Source organism: Gymnoscopelus microlampas (genome assembly GCF_963454915.1).
Source record: "Gymnoscopelus microlampas genome assembly, chromosome: 16".
Lineage (NCBI taxonomy): Eukaryota > Metazoa > Chordata > Actinopteri > Myctophiformes > Myctophidae > Gymnoscopelus > Gymnoscopelus microlampas.
Genome location: NC_139953.1, coordinates 12395833 through 12419166, shown reverse-complemented (window position 1 = coordinate 12419166; position 23334 = coordinate 12395833). Strand labels below are relative to the sequence as shown.

General features: G+C 41.6%; 1 protein-coding gene across 1 annotated transcript; it reads right to left on the bottom strand.

Annotated features, from left to right (window-relative positions):
- Positions 1-5725: 5725 nt before the first annotated feature.
- Positions 5726-21917, bottom strand: LOC311063561 (methylmalonate-semialdehyde/malonate-semialdehyde dehydrogenase [acylating], mitochondrial-like). Its single transcript, XM_084083052.1, has 12 exons — positions 21779-21917; positions 21402-21443; positions 20997-21071; positions 20298-20459; positions 18796-18874; positions 16306-16608; positions 14693-14814; positions 14141-14330; positions 13151-13332; positions 8766-8945; positions 8029-8127; positions 5726-7423 (listed from the first exon to the last, which is right to left on the bottom strand). Exons 1-12 carry the CDS (start codon positions 21818-21820, stop codon positions 7322-7324), a joined length of 1578 nt encoding a protein of 525 aa, XP_083939178.1. The 5' UTR covers positions 21821-21917; the 3' UTR covers positions 5726-7321.
- Between the last annotated feature and the right edge of the window lie 1417 nt (positions 21918-23334).

Below are 23334 nucleotides of genomic sequence, written 5' to 3'. Positions count from 1 at the left end.
GGTGCGTGGCCAAATACAAAGCAATTTGGGAATCCTTGACATGAAAATCTTTGCGAACCACTTAACTAATGTACGGTATATACTGTATGGGTGGGTTGGGGCGGGGGTCTTAAAAGTCAGTGGTTCTGAACCCGGCACTGACCTGCATGGTCAGTATGCTCATTAATATGTGCTACAACTACAGTATCTTATTCACTCTCTCCACTGCAACCCTGTTGAATGGGGACATGCGGTCCTGTAGTGCATTTGAAAACGAGGCTGTCATTCTGACACCCTGATGTCTCACCTCCTCTCTGCGGGCCTCGTCATCAATGCCGGTGGTGTCACAGGTCTGCCGTCGTTCATCCAGTCATTGTCCTTCTCCTTTGTGTTTGGGTCACTGTGGTTGTGATCCGTCATGCTGATTTCGTGCTGTCACATCTCTAGCCACTGGCCTCGTCTAGACAGAGGTTAACGATGTTTAAACTGTAGCACAACAGCAAATTGAGAAACATATCCCACATAAGGCCGTACTAATGAAGTCATAGGTGAATGGGACACTCCAGGACGTATTACCATAATTAGAATACCAATACTCTCTAAGAGCTGGGGAACATTCTAAGATTGTGTGTCAATAAGATATGATTGAGTAACATGCTGTAACTTCAGTTATTAGTCTCCGAGTTGCTTTTTCAATACAGAGATAAATTCAATGTCCTTCCGTTGCGGAGAGAGTTGCTGTTCTGTCAAACCACAGTATTTCTCTGTACGGCTTTATAGGCCTAATGTACTGCGTACATCATTATCTAGTCACAGCTTCAGCCATATCATACATAAACAGAGACATTTAGATATGTTTGTTAAAAGTATTTCCAAAGTCATTAAAATGTTACGAACTACCTGAATAATCAATCATGGGTGAACGTTGCCTAGACGCTTTAGTTCATAAATCAATCCAGGGATTTCATGCACTATAGTCATCTCTATAGTCATGTACTATAGTCATCTCTATAGCCATCTCTAGTCATGTACTATAGTCATCTATCTATCTATATAGTCATGTACTATAGTCATCTCTAGTCATGCACTACACTATAGTCATGTACTATAGTCATTGTAACTCCCTCCAAGCACAGACAGACATAAGTGGTTTCCTTGCTACTGATTTATTGAAGGTAACTTCAATCCCTCCAATCCACCGTGAAAACGAAACAATAAACATAATAAGCATGTTACATTAACATAAGATGGCGTCATGCACAGCATGTAAAAATAGACATTTACCAGAGTAAAATACCAACAGTACAAGCAAACATATAGACAAACAAATACCTCATTGGCTGCATGCTATACAAAAAGGGAGTACTCTTCAGTCTTCAGGTCCTTATAGACTTTTCTTATAACTTAAGACCATAACCTTTCTTATATCTTTAAGTTTAGACAGTCTCTTGTGACCAGCATGACACGGAGCTTCTGCACCTTGCTGCTTGCTGGTTCTTGCTGCTTAATTGCATAATGCAAAAGTCCTGTGTAAACCCTATTTCACGTGAGAGCAGACCAAACGAGACACAGAACGACTTTGATACTTCAAAATAAAAGCATTACAATAACTTGACTCAAATAACCATGAAATAATGTACACATACACATTAACTTAAATACAGCCTTATCATGAACTTGGACTTAGTCTTAGAGAAATAAAACAAATTATATTAACTTATAGTAGCAACAGTTACAGTCATCTCTATAGTCATGTACTATAGTCATCTCTATAGTCATGTACTATAGTCATGTAGGCTACTGCATGTCCAAAACTGTTATTTTTCAGGATAAAAATTCAAAAGTACCAAAAACTGTCAGATCTACAGCTCAAAACACATCGCAATGCGACACGCTTTGAGCTTGTAGAGCTGCTATTTTTACTACTTTTGTGTGACACTCTAGTATGACGAAGTAGGGCATTAATCTACGAAAAAACATAAGTTAAAGTATGGAGATATAAGGTGTTTCTGCCTGACAGCAACGATTTGTAATAACTATTTGTTTTGGCTCATGTCCGTGTCCTTCAAGTACCTGCACTCTTATTTATCATGCAAGTCAAGACATCACTGTAAGTAGGTCGGAGAGGCTTATTGTCGGTATTAGCAAAGAACATTGGAGTCTATCCCCGTTACACTGCGCTAGACCCCTGGGAGATGGAACGCTGAGGTGGAGCGCCACACCTACAGTACCATCAGGTCCCAGTACTTACCGCACGATTTGCCGCACCCAAGCCATGCTACTCATACGCTGAGTTGTCGGTGCCCGGGATTGAATCCATCACCTTGTGGTCCAAAGGCGAGAGCTCTACCGACTGAGCTATCCTGACACAAGGCATCGCTGTAGCCCAGAAAAAAATAAGATCTAAAGCTTTTCTTCATGTGACATGTTTCTATAAAAGGATAGGGCGAACATTTGGCTCACAATGTTTTGCAATGTGACGTGTTGTGAGCTTGTAGCAGCTTTTTTTGGTGAAGAGATTTAGCATAGAGGGAAAAAAGGAGGGGTCCTATAGAAACCTACGGGACTCCGGTCAACTGAATATATTAGGGTTTAAGTGGTTAATAGGAGAGAGAATTGTGCTGTCTAGAGCTCCTGCCATTTAAATAATGTATTAACAATCAAATTGAATGAAATTTCACAAATACAGAAAAAAATCCATTCACAGTCACATGTGATTTCAGCATATTGAAATTGATTAATCGTACAAAAATAATCGAATCGTGGTGAAATTATATGATTTCCTGATGCACTGAATTGTTTAAAAAAGAATCCCAATGGAACCGAATCCTTATGAGGTCAGAGAGGTACACCCTTTTTAGTTTTAAGGACGAGTAGCAGCAAAATGCTACTGTAAACTGACTGGAATGGAGGAGAATGACAGCTGGGCTGGGGCAGAGAGGTAAACCAGTGCTCACACATTCTGCTGATAGGTAGGCCTATGGGTATTCGTTAACCCTGAGCAGGGGTGTCATATTTGGTTTGGGTCAGCCAATCTGCCAACACATTTTGTTTTGTTTTGTTTTGTTTTAGCCAGCAAAGTTTGGCAGCCACAAGGGTCTGCCAGCTGGAGGAATGTGACGGACAACCCCCCCCCCCCCCCTCCCCTCGGTCAACACACAACATCTGTTTGCCAACCTGCCTGGGAGCTACAGGAGAATGACTGAGAGGACAATGGGAGCAGTGGAACCATGAGACTTTTTTGAGACTTTGTCTTCATTTTCTTTATCGTGACCAGGCAGTAAGGTGGCATGAACATGCATGCTTGAACAAGCTTTGATCTCTCTCGGTGTTGTGAAGGAGAGCATCATTATACTCTATGCTCTCCCTCTAGTCTACATAATATATATTCATCAAAAGGAACAATGATGCGAGACATTTTCTGAAATTTTGTATTTTTGTATGCCTTATGATTAACTACAACAGTTGTCATTAATTCCTACTGTCTGCATATCACAAGTAATACTACGCTGATCTGTGTATTAGCTGTGGACAGACACACTCAAAAACTATGTCTGCCGTCCTGGTGGAGATAAGTTAAAGGCAGTGCAACAGGTCATTTTGAATACTGGCAATTCTGGAAAATGCTGAAAAATGTGGGGGGAAATTTAGAATGCCAATGTGTTCAAAATCATTTCTGTTCTATCTAAATGTGTGTGTGAACCATTGAGCGTTTAAATTCACAGCAGGGGTCTTTCCACAGCTCCCGTTGCTACCATTAACAACTGTTCCAAGGTCTGTTTCCACTAAAGTATTCTCTTTCTAGCTGGTTCAGCAATACCATTGATGTTATCTATAAGCGATGTGTAACATGCCTGTAGATAGAATATGACCATTCAAGGACAGCATCTTTGTTAGAGAGGACAACTATAAGAAGGGTATGAGATTGGTGCTCTGGGTGCTTTTGCTCTGCCGGGGGCTAGAGGGGAGTGAAGCTCAGGCCTCCTGGCCTGAGGCTATGATCTGTAATGTTGTTTTTATGCTTCAATCTTTTTCAATAAATTGTCAACACTTAAATTTTATATTAATATCCTGGATGTTAATATTGTTCACCCTGACTGGATATTAATATTTTCCATAATAACTGTACTTACGTTATAATTTGGCATTCTTATGTTTTATAAATGTTTCAAATTGTGTTTGGATAGCAGCTAAATCTGCCCCGCCCCCAACATTCAGAACTCATTCAGTTGAGCAGTGTTGGGATGTCAGGAGTAGAAGAAGTCCACCCTGGTAACCTCACTCAAGCTCCGTCTATTTTATGATTTCATTTCATATTGAACAGTAGAGGCTTCCAGCGCATTGCAAATATATCTGGTTTTGAATGTGTGAAAATGCTAGACATTTACAATGTATGTTTATAGGCCAATATTGTACATTAAATACACTAAATGTCCAACTAGCAATTCCCTCCACTTGTATAGCCACTGCTACCTGTATAGCCACCTTTTCAAAAGTCATTTAGATATAATTTTATGTCGTCGTCTGTCGGGTGGAAACCTCATTTCCAGAACCGTTAACTTTTCAAAGTAGCAGATGTACAAGCTCAAAACTTTGTGCCATGTTTCGAGCTTGCAGATCTGCTACTGTACTTTTGTGTGACGCCGTATTATGATCAAGTAGGGCATTCATTTACAAAGAAAACACAAAAAAGGTTAGAACATGGAGATAAGAGGTTTCTGCCCGACAGCAACATTATACTGAGCATATTGGAGTTAGCTTTGCTCTGTCCTCTCATCCATCCGCCAGTTTTCTTTCACCACAAAGATGGTATATACTGTACAGTAGTGTATAATAATTATCACTTAACATTTACAAACTCACTATATAGTGGACTGTATAGTGAGTGATTTCAGACATTGATTTGTATTTTCTATGCATTATACACTTGTATTTTCAATAAATAAACTCAATCAAATGTGAAGTGTCTCCTTGTGGAAAACGGGGTGTGAAGTGTTTGGGGTACCTTTTGCGTTAAATGTGCTCTGGTGTCCATCTGGGTCATGGGCTCTAGACTGCAGAAGGGGAAAAAAATTGCAGTACACTTTGTTTTCCACAACCTCAGTGTATCCAACACAGGGCGCAGAGGTGAAGTCATAACAATGAACATGCTGAGTAAACCTAAGCAAAGAGCCCACAAGACCCATTTTCTGCACACTTAATGCAGTCAAGGGAAGCCTGCAGTAATTAATTTTCCGCCAACAAGAGCATATTTTAATGTTTTGATTTTTACAACTAACCTAATGAACATTCTGTCAAAACAAGCGTCTGAAATTACACCGACTGAATATTGCAAAACAACATAACGTGACCTGATGCAGCAGCATCTTTTATGTCCATGGAATGCATTAGCAAACATCTTGACTGGCATCTTTATTCCTGTGTACAAAGACATATACTGTATGTTTACATAGAATTCCTAAATAAAGCTGGTCATTTAGCCAAATTACAACCTTGGGTGCGACGTGTTCATAACTGCAGACTCATTACATTACAGTTATCTTCTGTAATCTGCGCCTTCTACGTAAATGGCACCCTAGTTTAAATATTTACTTAGCAACACTTGGGCAGCTAAAGTTCAAAATCCACTAAAACACTCCCTAAAAGCAATCCCCTAATTGCTCCCAAAGATGTCTGACTAATCACCAAGGTATACAAAAATGATCTTTCATCAAAGGGATTCCAACAAAAATAATTCCAGACAATAACAAATGTAAAGTTTTATTGCATGTACTGTAAAACATTGCAATGCAGCTCCACCATGACAAAAACCAGTAATCGAGCCCAATTTATAATCCGTAGCACGACGTGTCGCTTGGTGAGAAAATGAGATTTTGCAATCTAAAGACGCGTTGCGTTCTTCCACAAGCTCAAGAGAAAGGGATTGGGGACGCCCCGGTGACTCACCGGGTAGAGCATACTGCATGAATAAGGCTAGAGTATAGTCCTTCCCACAGCGAGGAGAGAAAGGGACTGACCTGGAGAACAGAGCTTATAAAGGACAACACCACTTCTTTGTGATGACCGCTAAGTGGCCAAGTCTTCTGGACATTATTATTATTATCATCATCTTTTGTATTGTTGCGTTCAAACAGTCTTTGCCGAACATGTCCCACCAACATTTCGCTGCTGCATGAGTAAGCGACAAATAAAGGGGTCATCAGCACATGATGACATTGGAAAGGAGTGGCCGCTACACAACATCAACCAGGAATGTCTATGTGACACGTTGCAACGTGTTAGTTTGAAAAAAACATTTTCGACAAGCGACACCGTCGTGTAATGGCATGTAAATTAAGCTTCACAGCACAAACTTTGAGTAACACACATACGTATTCAGAACACACGCACCACACACATACACCAATGCTAATTCAGACACTGAGCAGCTGAGAAGGTACAGTTGTAACAGCTACAAAATGATTTCAAACTGCAGTCAGCAGCAGGCATGTCAATGTTCTTCTGATAATTGCCTTCCATAGAGCTTGTTTCTCCTAGCCATCTACACATTTATCTCAAAACACAGAACAGGTGAAAGATATTGGAAGAACTTGACTTCATTTGCCACCTGAGCCAGGATAAAGATTTTACCTTGCCTGCCAAGGGTTTTGAGAAAGGTAATGACGGAACAAGAGGGTCAAGGAAGCAATCGACATTCAACATGGTTCTTTCCTCTCAGAGAGGAAATGGAGCAGAAGACACAATGAGAAGTGTCAGCCTATGAACCACTTAAGCAGCCATTTTCACTACGGTGGCGAAATAGACGATCTATGAGCTCACAACTTGTTGCATCGCTACATGTTGTGAGCTTGTAGATCGGCCATTTGTCTTTAAAGTTTAGATTTTCTTTTTCACTATGATGACATGCCCAAAACAGGGACGCCAAATTGAAAGTGGTTCAACAACACTACCCCCCCCACCCCCATGGAGGGGATGAGACCACACCATTCACAACACCCTTCAGTGCCACATTAGACCATTCATCCTTCCGTCCACTATTGCAAAGACGTAGTGTGTTTGAATAGGGAGGAATTGTAAAACAGAATTGTACAGGGAGTGTTTGTATAACATCAATGTACAAGTAAGTCCAATTTTCAGTTCAAAATAGCAGAAAACAGTTCATTTTGTAAAAAGCCCAAAACCCTCATACATGACTAGAAGTGCTCTCTAAAACATATTTGCGGATGGTAAAAGGACTTGATGTACCTATTCGCTGAACATAGCTCCTTCATGAGTGTTAAGGCATATGTCAGTAGTCATCGAAGGTTGTGCTAGATGTATGATCACAATTCTGTGCGTTCCATTAGCGGATGGTTGGCATGGTAACGGCCGGGCTCGAAACCCCGGCGTCCTCCGCCTTCCACTGTGACGTCACCGTCTTGATCTGGGTGTAGAACTGGATGCCCTGTTGAATGGGAGAACAACAGGAGTTATACGGATGATAACTTCATTGCCCTTTTGCTTCCCAAACGTTGTGTTGGGACCCATCTTTATGGGTTGCGAGTAAGTGAGATTTTTTTTTATGTTTCTTTTAAATGATTTCAAATGATTAGTTTAGCATCCCTTCGACAAAGGGCAGCCAATGTAGTATAAGTGAAAAGGCTATGTATGCATACTATGCCATGGTGGGAGTTTATCTATTACTGTACATCGTCACTGTCGGGCAGAAACTCTCTCCATGTTTCATCTTTTTCTTTCATAAATTAATGCCCTATTTTAAGTAGCTGATTTACAAGTTCAAGTGTCCGATAGCCACACGCTATGAGCTTATAAATCATCTATTTTTGAAAATAGCAAAAATATGGCACATTTTCACCTATAATGGCATGCTAAAAGTAGGGTGCCAGGTTTAAAGTGGCCTGTCTGTTCTTTAGGTAGGTTATTTTTTCCATTTCCTGAAAAGTAACCGTTTTGGACATGCAAGGTTTCCGCCCGACAGCAACGATATCATCTTCATCCTATCAGTGACTCTTGTCGTCTTCTCATCCATGACATATAGTCCTTGTTTACCTGTTTGCCATAGAAGTTGGTGTCTCCTCTGAAGGAGCCTCTGGACCCAGTGAAGGAGAACATGGGCAGTGGGACGGGGATGGGAACGTTGATACCAATCTGTAGCAACATGAGACCACGTCAACCAGGTTGGAATCACTCACACATTCACTAACCGTAAACAAAAGTGTGTTCTTAATTTCGCAGATACGACCCATTGTGAGCTTGTAGGTTGGCTATTTTCGCCGCGAGACACAGTCGTGCGACAAAGTATGAATCGGTCTTTACCTTGCCTTGAGTCCTTGTTACCTACAGTAGCTTTGTTGGACAGTAGTTAAATTTCTCCATTTATGATGTAGTGCTCTGTATACGGTATATTCACAACTATAATATAAAATATTCTACTTTCTGCAATACCAGTTTATTTAATTATTTTCCCTTGGCTGGATATCGTCAATCCATAATTGTAATGTTCCTAGTTTGATTCCAGACAGACATGCAGCTTTCCGCTTCTCTACACTCTAGTATCTAAATAACAAATCTCTAAACAAACATAACAAAGAATAAAACGGCAGAACAGTGGGTGTTTTATACTTCGTCGTACGAAGGTGTCGGGTGGTGAAAATAGCAGATCTACAAGCTCACAACGCGCCACGATGCTTGTTGATCTCCCATATCTTTAGGGACACCAAGTTGAAAGTGGTTAACATCTCCTCGCTGTGCCAAATAGGTGAGAGACAGTGGGCAGAGAGACGTACCTGGCCCACATCCACCTCGTGGGTGTATTTGCGGGCGGTGGCTCCGTTGTTGGTGAAGATGGCCGTGCCGTTGCCGTAAGGGTTGCTGTTGATCATGCCGATGGCCTCGTCCAGATCGTTGGCCTCCATCACCACCAGAACCGGGCCAAAGATCTCCTCCTTGTAACACGTCATGTCAGACTGGGGGAAGAGCGGGAGAACAATGCAGTCAGTCTCACAAGAGTCAACAATGTACTAGAGGTCAGTGATTCTCAACCTTTTGAATATCAATATCCCAGTTTGACATCGTTGCTGTCGGGCAGAAACCTCTTATCTCCATATTTAGGTTTTTCGTAAGTTAATACCCTACTTGATCATACTACAGAGTCACACAAAAGTATCAAAACTAGCAGATCTACAAGCTCGAAACGCGGGGCGAAACGATGCATTTTGAACTTGTCAATCTGCTATCTTTATATTTAATTCCTGAAAAGTAACAGTTTTGGACATATGAGGTTTCCACCCGACAGATGATATGCATTCGGTCACAGACCTCCATTTGATACAATCGTTTTTAAATCTCTGGGACCCACATCTATAGTGCAAAATCTTCAGTATTAATTTAACTCTGAGTGTTCAACCCAAATGGACCCGTGTCAATTCCTGTGTAAAGGTAAAAAATGATGTAGTAATACGAGTTTCCACTCTCCTCTGAATAGAATAACTTAACTACAGCTACAATAAAGTTAGATGATAGCCGTCATACCATATGACGTAAATCAGTTTGCTTTTAGTGTCATCATAAGGTGTAAATGTTTTTAAGGCATAATTTTCTCACCTCATTAAAGATTATAGCCCTCACCCATCAGGCACCAGAATCAAAAGCCATTCACCAGATGGTTTCAGGGGCCACTTCACATCAAAGACATATTCTGTTTTTATCCACCAATGAAACAAATTGATCTAGACTACTTATCCCGACGGCCACATGCTACATGAACTTTATGTATCAAAAGACATTAGAGCTATTTTCTACATCCATCAAAGTACAAAGTTAAGTTCTATTGACAGGAGTATGCAAGCAGAAAATTGCAATCTGAGGAGGCTACAGGTTTACACACCATTTAAACATTGGTGGATTGCAGCGTATTTAATGCAAACACTGGAACGGTGATTGGAAACATGGGTGTAGGTTGTCACTTTGAGAGGGCCGGATGGTTTTGTGAATGAGCAACACATTTTTCCCCTCACAAGCTCACCGCTTCAAGGCAGCTCTCATATGGTGCAATAAATTTGCTTTATAGAGAATAATAGCCCCCCGTGTGAAAGCAGAAATCAATCTCACGTCTGAGTTTTACGACATAGAAAATTCGCAACAAAAACATCAATATTGTGACAAAAACAATTTTGCGCCGGAGAAGATTGGATATGTGCATGTGCAGAAAAAGTTCAGGATAGAGGTCCACTTTAGAGAACTTGTTTCTGTGTGAGTTCACACGTTAACTGCTACATTATGGGCCAACATGCGTGAGGTACTGTAGTTTAGAATGAAATAACATGTGTTTTAAACACACCCTTAAGCCTTGACTCACCTCGAGGAGCTGATCATATATTTGGCTACAATCACATGTTGGAAAGAACAAAAGCCAACCAAAAATGTGTTAAAATATTTCCCAAAAACCTGGCACATCTATATCCGTCTGATTTCAAGTATCATTCTGTATCCTCCTGATTGTAAGTAACTCAAGGTTCAAACTTATTTGTCGGTAACATTTCTGAAAGTCACAAACCCCACAGAGAAACCCCTTGACTGAGAGCCAAAGTCAAACTGACCATGACTTTTCTCCACTTGAGACTGGCTTTTTGTTGACGGTTAGATTAGCAACGTTTAAGTAAATCTGTTTCGGTGACAAGGACACAATCCTGTGATAGATGGTTTGTGTTATAGTTTCACCAGCCTAATTCAGCCTTGAGGAACAATTAAAAACAAATCTTAGTTCTATCAAGTGTTTACTAGCCTCGGAATCCCAGCCTTTTTTTTGTTTCAAAAGAAAAACGTCTGGGCGAACGGTGCAGGAACGATGGTCTTAGGACCTTGTTAACGCCTAACCAACCAGAGTGCAGAGGGGCGTCGCTCTAAATGTGGTGACGTCAGCCTGCTCCGTGCACAGACCGGGGGGGGGGGGGGGGGGGGGGAGCGGGGACATAGATTGGTGAAGCAATCGGAGGACGCCTGGGTTTGGATCCGCCCTTCGAGACCATGGATTGCTCTCGTTCTCTCAGTCTAAGTGTTTACAAGAGATGTTATTTTATGTGATTATTTTACATATTTTATGTGACTCACACCTACAATGATATACAGCACAGTCAAGTCATTATCATATACTGTACTTGACAATACTACAGCATTGTAACATACATTTCACAAGTGTGAAACCATTAAATCAATAATGGATTGACAAATGTATTTAGTTAAATTGAAATCAAATATTATAAAACTAAATAAATCGAATATGTGCCATTAACAATGTCACCAAGATATGAATGCTTGTTTGTTGCATATTGTTTGTTGAATGTTATTGTGAAGGGGGAACACATAAAAGTAACTTTTTAAGTTGCTGACTGACAGCAGTCAAATTTCTTTCTCCGACACCATTTATTCATGAATAAAGCCAAAACCTAATTACCATTTATTTAGAAATAAACGTTATCGGAGCAATTCATGAGTGTGCAGCTCTTTCCTTTTCTTATGTTGCATAATTATGTTTCGGACTGCTGGGTAAACATATTAGGCAATTTCAAGACGTCTGTGTGGGTTCAGGTAACTTGTGATGAGCATTTACCATCATGTTGTACTTCACTACATTTTATGGTCCAAATAATTAGCATAGATTAATCAAACAATCAAAAAGACAAGACATCCACAGCTATACTGGCCAAACTAATTTCATAGAGTCAAGGGGCTAAACAATACAATTCTGGAATGTAGTTTTCATCTGATGGGGACATCTGAATGTGCCGCTCACCTGCCCGATTCCTACATTATATTTGATAAAAACCTAATCTCTCGGCAGTCATCACTTTTCTTGTACGCACATATTTCTTAACTTCCCTTCCGAAATTTACCAGTTTTTTTTTAGACCTATTGTAACCCTAGTACGAACCCCCATCTATTCAATGTACTCAATAAGATGGTCCTTCAGTGCAAGGTTGACTAATCATTGTCAGTTTCACACCTGACTACACACAATCTGTAGTGACGTATATACCCCAGTATCAGGTCAAGGGCAGCGATATACATCCTCTTTACCACTGGAGAGGTATCAGACATGACTCATGAGTGGCTGTTATGAGAATACCTTCTGATCACTGGGTCTTGTCAATAGTTTGATGCACAGATATATGTAGTGGACGCGTGCAGAGAATGTTTGAGGGGCAGGGGCTGAGATGTTTAAAAGGGCACTCTTGGCAGTAATAGCGAAAATAGCTGATCTACAAGCTCACAGTGGGCTTGCAGAGCAGCTATTTTCAGTGCGCCACACCATGCTCAACAAAGTATAATCAAGCCTTTGCTGGAGATGCGTCTTACAGCATGGATTTCTACATAGAGGGGGCAATTCTTTCAACATAAAATGCTGCATTCAAGTTGAGGAGTTTCGGAAAAGGCAATTCTCTTGAACAGCCTTGTACAGCCAGCCAGGGAAGGGGTGCATTTGCATTTCTTTCACCATAGTAAATGCTGTATTCATGGTCTGGAGAGGACACGTTTTTATAGACTGGTAAAAGGGCAGGGGCTCAAGCCCAATTTGATGTCCACGTGTGCACGTGCCTGAAAATAGGGTTAGGCACCCTATTACCATGTTCACAGCCACCTACTTTGCTGGGGCATAAGACAATGCCTTAATGGTATGAATACCATAACTACCGCATCTTCATATGGAACAAACGTGTCATGGAGGAATCCATGGATTGATTATTGTATGTATTTGACACGGAAGCACAGTGTTGCCATGATGTCCGTTCTATGTATTTCTTTCTATGGTTTGATGCATTAATGTCATGTTTATTGCGGATCTCCCGAATTCCAGGCCACAATAAGGAACAAATAGCAGGATTGCACATGCCAGATATTAAAGCAAATAGAACTTGTTCTCAGCGATAACAATTTAAGCCCCATATTCATTGGCACGGATAGGGAAAATAGATTGGTTATTTTCACAATGTTTCGAAGGAAAACTATAAGAATAAATAGGAATGCCCGGTGGAAAGCGGTTAATCCACAGAAAGGACGCTATCACTACAAAATTCTATCTCATATTTGTCCAATGACACATTTTCAGTATTTCATGTGTAAAGCCTACTGGTGCAGCCGCTGTTCCTCGTCAAAGCAGACAGGGGTGTCTCACCGTAACATTGCTTATGATGGTGGGTCCCACAAAGTTTCCGTTCTCGTATCCTTTGACTGTCACGTTCCTGCCGTCCAACAGCAGCTTGGCTCCCTCGTCCACACCGCTCTGGATCAAAGAGTCCACCCTCGCCTTGGCTTCAGGAGAGATCAGGGGGCCCACGTCTGCTCCGGGCTGATCACCTACAACACACACACACACACACACAAATAACAACACAGAATGATAAATAAAAACAAAAAACACATGTCATACAGCGAAAATATTTTTTCAAAATGTTTGCCTATAATGACATGGCCAAAATAGTGATGCCAGGTTGAAAGAGGTTAAGCTTGTTACCACCATCTATGAATTATTTGTTGATGTTCTGATAACATTCTGGCAGCTATCACTAAATAATGTCAATGACATTGCGTGGACACACAGGGTAGCCCTCTAGCTTCACCACACTGGAGAGCCCACAGAAGCTAGCATGCAGTCGATATCTTTGCATAATGTCAGAGAAAGAGTAAATACTAAAAGTTGCAATTCCGTGTCTTGGCCGACAAAGCCTTACACTGACCAAAGAAAAACAATGGTAAAACAGGGAAAAGCAGGCTCCTGATGATGTCTGTATTACATGTTGTTGTATGAGGGCATCACTCATCAAAAATGATAGTTAAGTGACACAGACAGCACCTTTAAATATGCAAGATAGTGTAGAGAGACAGGAAAAGTGGGAGGGAAATGGAGAGTCACATGCGAGACGTGACAATCAAATCCGGGTCGTCCCGTCTTCTATGTGACCTACACCGCCAAGCACCCTGGGAAAGAGGTCGTTAGCTGGGTTCATGTAGTTCCCCACTTAATTTGTCCTTCATCATATGATAAATAGCATTGCGATGTGACGCATAATGAGCTTGTGTTTATGAAAAACACAATTGGAAAATTCTTTAAACTTTGCCCAAAAATAGGGACACCAGGGTTAATGTGGTTAACGTGGGACCTCACCTGCATTGACTCGCAGCGCTTTAGAGCGCTCCACCAGCTCTGGGAGCCATTCCTTAGCCTCGCCCACTAGGATGGCGGTTGAGAGAGCCATGCAACGCTGGCCTGCAGCCCCGAAGGCAGCTCCCACCAGCTGGTTGAGAGTGTTCTCTTTGTTGGCATCGGGCATCACCACACCGTGGTTTTTGGCTCCCTAAAAAACAAAACAAACAAACCTCTGGGATTTGTTGCCAAGATCCGGTTTGGTTTCTATAGCATAAGCAAGATTAAGACGTTTTGGAACACTATGATGGCAACTCAGGGTGATGCGTGGGTGGTCACAGACTGTAAAAGAAAAGGACATTTCCTAATTGCGAATTTAGGAAAAGGGGGTGTATTTGTCATAGTACATTTACACTCTGCATTTAACCTGTCCTACTTATTATTAGGAGCAGTGGGCGCTATTAATACAGTGTCTTGGACTTGGACACATAGACCAGGGACGGGGGGAAACTGGGGACATTCCCAGACAGCCTCTCCACTAGAACTGGGCAATTAACTTGAAATATCACGTACCATGTTGGATTGCACCCGCTTGCCGTTCTTAGAGCCCCTCTCGTAGATGTACTCCCCGGCCTGGTTGGAGCCCACAAAGCTGATGGCCTTGATGGCAGGATGGTCACAGATGAAATTCACAGCTAGACAGGAGGTTAAGGATGGTCGGCATTATGAATATGAACCCAGTCTGTTTCATCTTCACGGACGCCCCCCTCAAGGCACTTTATAATGGCAGGACAGTATGGGATACGGGGTTGTAAATGATGCCCTCCAGCCTACGGTGTATGGTAGATTACACCTACACATATAGGTGTTAACACATTATGCAAATCCCCCTTACTTGAGATACACCAAAGGGCACATCATTAGTGTTTACTGTAGATGATCCCGAGAAAAGTTTCAACTTAAACGCAACACACACCCCATTTCCATATTTCACACAAGATATTCACAGTCAAGAGCATAATTTCATGCATTCTCTCTAGAGCCCACCCAGTCCTAGACCACTGATAACCGATGTTCTGACCGGAATTTGTCCAGAATACATACCTTTTCTAATACATTTGAGAAGAATTAATCTATAAGCAAACATATAAATACAAATAAACAAAAAAGCTGTATTCAAAAACTAGCGGATCTACAAGCTCACAAGCTCGCAAATACAAGCTCGCCGCTTATTTTTGAAAATGTTTGAAATGTTTCCCCTATAATGACGTCGGCCTCATAACTACCGATACCACATGTACAGTATGCCGTCAATTTTTTTTAATAATGGCCAATATATTGGCCAGACCGACAGAGCACAGCAACTTGCACAAACATGGGGATGAATTCATTCTACTATTATGCCACCAAAATGTGGAATGCCTTGCCAATGGCCAACAAAAAGTGAAAAACCCTCCTTCAAAACCGCCGTAAAAGAGCACCTGTCTGCAATTTGCAACTGGACCTAGACAAGTCTTCTAGCTTGCCAAAAGAAATTACCCCCCAGTTTTACTGTAAATATTTGTTTACTGCTCCTAGTATCGATGATTTATTGTATAGTATATGTCATACATCTTGATGAATTGAATACATAGGACCACAATAGAAACAAGCCCCCAGAGCTTTTTGTGTTATCCTTTTAGCATTATTGGACAACTGTACCTCTGTACTTTTAGCAAACTGTTAATCCATTAAGACCGGGAACGCATCTGTGTCATTTTAAGATTTCTTTGACTATTCAAAAATAGCAGATATACAAGATCATAGCGCGGCACTCTTGAAGATCTGCTATTCTTTTGACATTTGTGCAAATCTTTGAATATATATACATTTTTAAGCGAACATTTTGGAAAAACTTATGTCGCTATAATATCAATGGTTCTCAATCTTTTTTCATGTCAAGGACCCTCAAAATGATATGCATTTGGCCGCGGAACACCATCTAAAAATATTTTGTTCCAGGGGAAGGGACATTTTTGATTTTGCTCATAGCGTGGCACTCAGTGCCGCACTATGAGCTTGTATATCTGCTATTTCTAAAATGACACAGATACTTTCCCAGTCTTAATGGATTAATAAAGTATTCAATCGAAACCGATACATCATCTTCGTCCCTCTCTCTCTCTCTCAGACACACACACTCCTACCTGCGTGCTGGCCATGGATGATGTTGACAGTTCCGTCCGGCGCCCCTGCGTCCTGCAGCAGTTTGACCAGGAGCATGGTGCACCCCGGGACGCGCTCCGACGGCTTCATCAGGTAGGTGTTTCCGCACACCATGCCGAGGGGGAACATCCACAGGGGGATCATGGCGGGGAAGTTGAACGGGGCGATGCCGGCGCACACGCCGATGGGCAGGCGGTAGGTGTACGTGTCCATGTCCTTGGTGATGGACGGCAGCGTCTCTCCCAGCATCAAGGACGTGATGCTGCACGCGTGCTCAACCACCTCTAGGGGGCAGAGAGGAGCACACAGTGGCAGCGGATGAGGTGAATGCTACATTATGATGCATTAGTAATGTTGTTCTACATACTGCCAACCAGGTAAAGAAATTACAGACTGAAGCTTTAACCTTTGCCTTTATGAAATATCCAAGACCATTAGGGTTTTATGGAAAATGCTTCTAAACATATTGCTAGTTTGACCACTTCAAATGCTCCAGTCTTTAAAAAACAATAGCTTCAGAATTACAAGCTCTCAATGCGCGTCTGTGATGCATTGAGAGCTTGTAGATCGGCTATTTTCTCTGTGCAACATGCTTTCATAGAAGACATGCTGACTTGTATGGAATCCAAAAAATGACTGAAATCAGTCGTGGCGACTGAGAACTTTAATCCATCCATGTATTATGGGTATGCCACACAGTAAGTTAATGGATGTGGTAACAGCATCTCTGTTAATCTGATGCAATAAAAAAGGTGAGTCATTAATCATTTCATAATGGAACTCTCAAGTGCTTGATATGGTAGTTTAAAATGTGCCCTCTTGCACAATTTAAAAAAATGATCGAACCATGAAACGGCGTGTCCAATATGAATCGGTCTTCATGTGGCCAACCTGTTCTTAATTTATGGTCCGTCGTACGATAGTGTAGCGTGCTGAGATGAGCAGACCTACTTGTCGCATCCACGACACGTTATGAGCTTGTAGGCCAGCTATTTTCGACGCGCCGACACCGTTGTGCAACAAAGTATGAATTGGACTTTAGTTACAATAGTTAACCCACTGGGAGCATACACAGGACATTTGGCACTGATTGGTAGAGCGGTTTAAGAGATCCGGAAAAACAAACAGACCGACCGCCTAATAGACGGCTAGCCTCCTGCAGAGCCATGGCGTAATTTTTTTAAGATGTACGTTTATTCCAGAGAGAAGAAAGCACGGTCACCCTTAGATTTTGTATTAAATAAAATATAATTACGCTGGCCTTAGTCTTACAAGACTCGACCCAGCACCGGTGAAATACAACCATTTTGCTGCCCCCCTATTGCATGCATAATTACACCTTAACAAGATGTTCAGATGGTCACATTAAGATCAACGTTTAATGTCAAGACTTCAAATATAATCTATTTATTCAAGCTTTTATAAGACTATACTGCATGTGCCGTCAGGCTTCAATGGAATGCTTAAAAACTTTGCTACACCACATTCATTTAGCATGCTTGACTGGTGTGTCCGGCTCAAACAGAAATAATGGTCACCCTCAAGCCAATTAAGATTGAGCTATCAACTCAAGAGCAATGGGATCAGGGAGTGATAAATGAAGACCTGTCGAGAGAAAAGTTGGTTAAAAGACAACGGGGCTTAAAAGGTTCCCATGGGGGGAATTGGATCTCTCTGAGCATGCTTAGGGCCCTTTTCCAATGCACCATGCAGTGCAATGGTTCTGAGGACGCTCAATAACTGTTCCTGAGAGTATACAGGAGACAGGATAACCGAGGGCAGAGAGAGGGGAGGCACGCGAAACAGGAGTCGGACTCAAACCCGCGCCCATGTGACTCACAAGGAGCACGTGGTCAGGGCATTAACCACTTAAAGCCTATACAGTTTGTTGTATGTCAAATAGTTATATCTGATCTACAAGCTCATAATACATTGTGAGCATGTAGATCCATGCTCTTTGTTGCATGTGCTGTGCATGCTTAATTTGTTTTCGTTTTGACTGCTGAATAAATGTATAAAGCTATTTCAGTTATCTGGGCTTTGATAACTTGTGATCAACACTTACCATCGATTTGTACTTAATTACATTATTTTACCACAATCTTATGGTTGCATAGATACATTTTAATAAGTGAAAAAATATCCTGCAGAATGCAAATTATTCAGTTATAAAATCATCTTTCGGGCGGAAACCGCATATGTTCAAAACTGTTACTTTTCAGGATTCAAATTCAGAAGTAGCAAAAGTAGCAGATCCACAAGCTCGAAACGCGTCGCTTCCCGCCGCGTTTCGAGCTGGTAGATATGCTACTTTTGATGCTTTGGTGTGACACTGTAGTACGTTCAAGTAGGTGGTTCATTAATTTACGAAAAAACAAAGTTAGAATGTGGAGATAAGAGGTTTCTGCCCGACAGCAGCGGCATAATGGTTAGTTGCAGCCCTAGTGTGGTGTGTGTTTTAGTTTACTTACGCAGTCCTCTGAACACATCTCCCTCTGCATCAGCCAGAGTCTTGCCCTGCTCCAGAGTGATGAGCCTTGCTAGCTCTTTCTGCAAAAAAAATAATATAAACAAATATTTTACGGTCATTGCTTGGTCATGCTTAACAACTCAACGCCAGTTAAAGTATTAGTTAAAAACATAATTCCAGACAGACATTTCCAAGGTTTGCAATCTCATAACTAATGTACAGATAATCATTCAAGTCCCTGTTAATCAATCACAGATCACATCAGCATAAGAAAAAAATGATGTATAGTGCGGACTAGTAATAAATCCTCCAGTAAGAGATATTTAAATTGAATACATGAATAAAATATATACATTTTTTTAATGTACAATATCTGTTATTTTCAAATCAGGAATACGGTCATTATTGCCTAGGGCAGGGATCTTCACCGTTTTTCAGGCCAAGGACCCCTTAGCTAAGAGAGCGAGAGATGAAGCAGGGACCCCCACTACATACTGTATACAAGTGTTGCAGTGTGCAGATTAAACTTTTTCATAGATTTGTTAGCTTCATAGTTGTTTGACAGCACTATCGACAGTGTTGATTGAATTAATGTTTTTTGTTTACATAACCTTTCTATTATGTTGGATTCAGGTTAATGTGTAATTTCAGACATTTAACCACTTCGTAAATTTGACCTTCGGCTCTGTACTTGGTCTGCTACTTTTCCCACTCTACACCAAATCTCTTCGGCGCAAATAGCCGATCTACAATCCTGTTGTAAGCTTGTAGATCTTCTATTTTCTGCCAACGTTCCTCCCAGAATAGGGATGCTAGGGTTCAAGTGTAGGATATTCATACAATAGAACGTATACCATTGGGGTGGTTGTATTTTGTCTCCCTGCTCTTCATTTGAAACATTTAGATAGTGTCAAAGGTCATGTCTCACCTAGACAGAGGATCTGACACAAAATTTGCCCTGATGGTCAAGATTCAATTCATCCCGAGCAAGCTGGCCGGTTCTATTAGCTCAATGGCAAAAATGCGCAGGAAACTGGGTTCAAATCCGGGGTAGAAGAGGAAAGTTACATAGTGCAGCTTTAATATCTATCGCACAAAGATTTGGCAGCCCCTCAAACTCTGAGGACACCCTAGAGGTCTCAGACCCCCCTGTTTAACCCATTTCAACCCATTAACCCAAGTTCGGGAACGCATCTGTCATTTTAAGATTTCTTTGGCTATTAAAAAATTGCAGATATACAAGCTCATAGCGCAGCACAGAGTGCCGCGCTATGAGCTTGTAGATCTGCTATTTTTAGAAAAATATCCATGAAATCCATGAAAATGTATGCAAATCTTTTATATAAATTTTAGATTTGTACACATTTTCACAATTTCTTCTTTTTTTTTGCAGATCTATAATGCTCTTCTATATCTGCTATTTTTGAATAGCCAAAGAAATCTTAAAATTACACACAGCTGCGTTCCCGGTCTTAAAGGCCCACGGGGGGGTGCTTTCCTTACAATGTTGTCCTTGATGAGCTGCTGGTAGCGGAGGAAGATCTGCTGCCTGCTGAGGATGGAGGTCTCCGACCAGGAGTGGAAGGCCCTGGAGCACGAGTCCACGGCCGCCAGCATCTCCTCCTGGGTGGCTTTGGGGACCCGGCTTACCACCTCGTTAGTGGCCTGAACAAAGAAAACGGCATACGAGACAAGACGACAATCCGGTGAGACTGCATTTACACCTCGAGAGCATGGCTGCAGGACGTAATAAATCGTATTACCGGCCGTACATTAGGCCATCAATATCAATAACAGGGCCTTTTTGTTACGTTAAGAACAATTCACAGGTATTTCATTCTACGGGGGTGTGTGAGCAGATGATGGCTGTTTTTGAATGCTACAATCGTCAATCGTTGCCTTGCTGGAGGGCTAAAAACGCAAACACAAACGAGCGGACTGCCTCCAGCGCTGGAGTTAAAGGAAATGAATGCATCAACGCGTCAAGGTTAAATTCAACTGGCTGTGTAGAATGGGCTCCAATTTCCACACGAGCTCATTTTCCTCCCTCTGTAGCTTCGAGACAAATCATTATTACAAGGCTGCATTGCTTTTTTGTGCTCATGTACAACACATCTTACATTACTGCAGGGGCTGTGAGTGTGTGTGTGGGGGGGGGGGGGGGGATTAGGTGTCATTCAGAACAAATACTTAAATACTTACAGGGTTGTGAATGTCGAGCCATTCAGTCGTGTTGGATTCGACAAACTTGCCGTCAATAAACAACTTGGTGGTGGGCTGGGGGAATAGTATAAGCAGAGTTATTACTAAAAGCTCTTCACTGGCTGCTACAAGCACCACTAATGCCATGTATATGGTATATTATCCATCAATGTTTATCAATGAATAAATGGACAGTCATGAGTTAATATAGTTCAACCAATGGTTCTCAAACTTTTTTTAATTTCAAGGACCCCCATAACTTTTGAGTGTACAAATGCAACCAAATGGAGTTACAGAGCTGTAGGGGTCCATTTGGACCTCCGCCTCAAGGAACCCTGAGGGTCCCTGGACCGCCACCTTTGAGAACCACTGATATTAGCTCATGAGTGCAGGAGGGCTGCTTACCGCAGAAGCAGAGTAACACATGCGACCCAACTGGAGTGGGGCCTGCAAGAAAGAAAGAAAGTTACATATTATATATTTATTATTAAACAAGAGTTCAGTTTCATACATTGCATTACATTATTGGAGCCCAAAACAAACAGCAAACATTAGATACATTGTGTGCTTTAAATACACTTGGTAAATCCGTTCACTTACAAAAACAAACTTCTTATATAATAACATAATGCCTGCTAAAGCCTAGAGGAGCAGTGAACGCAACGTGTCTAGTCTACTACTCTGCAAAGCAACTATACTTTGCTTTGCTAGCTACCCTATAGCATTGTAATACGAATGTCTTGTAAAAATATACTAAAGAAAAGTATGAACTGTGTTTATACCTTCTTCTTCAAGAGACGCCTGGCGAGCATTCCTGCCATCATGGCTCAAACGTGTTTTGTTTGCTAATGTTTCTCCTTGTTGCAGCTCCAGAGAACCTTGCAGCGACCCAGCAGACAGACAATCCCACAGAGGAGAACCGGGCGCGTCAAGAGGCCAAATGCTGCGTCACTTATGCGATCTATAAGTGCGCCCGGGGTTGTCAGCAGTGGCAGGCAGGCGGTGCACGTGTTTTGTTGATCTGTGAAAGCTGCACGTCCGCTGTCACCGTTTCCGCCGAACGTGGGCGGGACAAAGAAGACAACTCCACAAGTTACAACCAATCCGTACGCTTAGATTCAGAGCCTCCCCAAATTGTACGAAGCCGATTGGCTATTCTCCAGACGTGAAACCAATCAACGTTGATTTCTTTACTATAAGGCCCGCCTCCGCTGAACCAAATAACTCCCATTGGTTCAAAGTGGTTCTGTTGTTTCTAACTCTATGAATTCCTTTACTTCAGCAATGTAACTTTTAAAATCATAATAATAATCAGTTAATGACAATGTTTTATAAAATGTGTCGACACGTTCACTACTTTTAGGACATAATTATGTCTTACTTGAATCGTTTCTTTATGCCAGGACCAGGAGAGCAGAACATAGATCACCAGTCGTTGCCTGGCTGTTGCCATGACAACGTAAACAGAGGACATGGAGTTCCTACACTGGAGTTGCCAAGATGTTGCACAGTGGATAGAATCCATAGGATATCCACAATACAAGGTAGGTAGGTTCAATTCAACACAGTAAAGCAGTGGTTCTCAAACATGTTCATGTCACATGGACCCCCAAATTGATCATGTATTGTTTTTGGTGTGCCAGGGGCCCCCATAAGAGAAGATTTGTGTGATTCTTTTAAAAAGTATTCCACACTTTTTTTTATTATTCTAGATTAGGCTGGCTGATGAGCTTGTAGATCGGCTATTTTCGAATAGCCAAAGTATAAATAGGGTTAAAGTGGTCAAACTGGTTTTCATATTTTATATTGCATATTTATTTTGTATATTTGAGAGACAAGTTGCAGCACAATGTGCTTACCGCAACATATCACGTAATTTGAAACAGTAATTACAAAAATGGAATTGACTCTGGTGCTTGCTTTGAGACAAGTGCTAAGCAATGCTAATTTATATTATCACAGGTCTGTTTCACAGAGAACTGCATCACAGGCAGGAAGCTGATTTATGTAAATTGCATCCATCTACCGAGACTAGGAATCACAGACTTCACACATATGAAGGTAAAAAAAGCATAAGAGCGAGAGTGTGTGTGTGTGTGTGTGTGTGTGTGTGTGTGTGTGTGTGTGTGTGTGTGTGTGTGTGTGTGTGTATGTACTGTACTCATCATATGCCAGCACAAAACAAAGCGACCTAGACAGTCCTTAGTGCTAGTAACCCCCAGGCTCCTCAACCAGGCCTGACCCGCATGTGTTCTGTTCTGTTCTTGGATTACTGATTCCAGCCTGACTCTGGCACATTCACACATGGACTACTGGGATGTACACTACAGAGCCATGA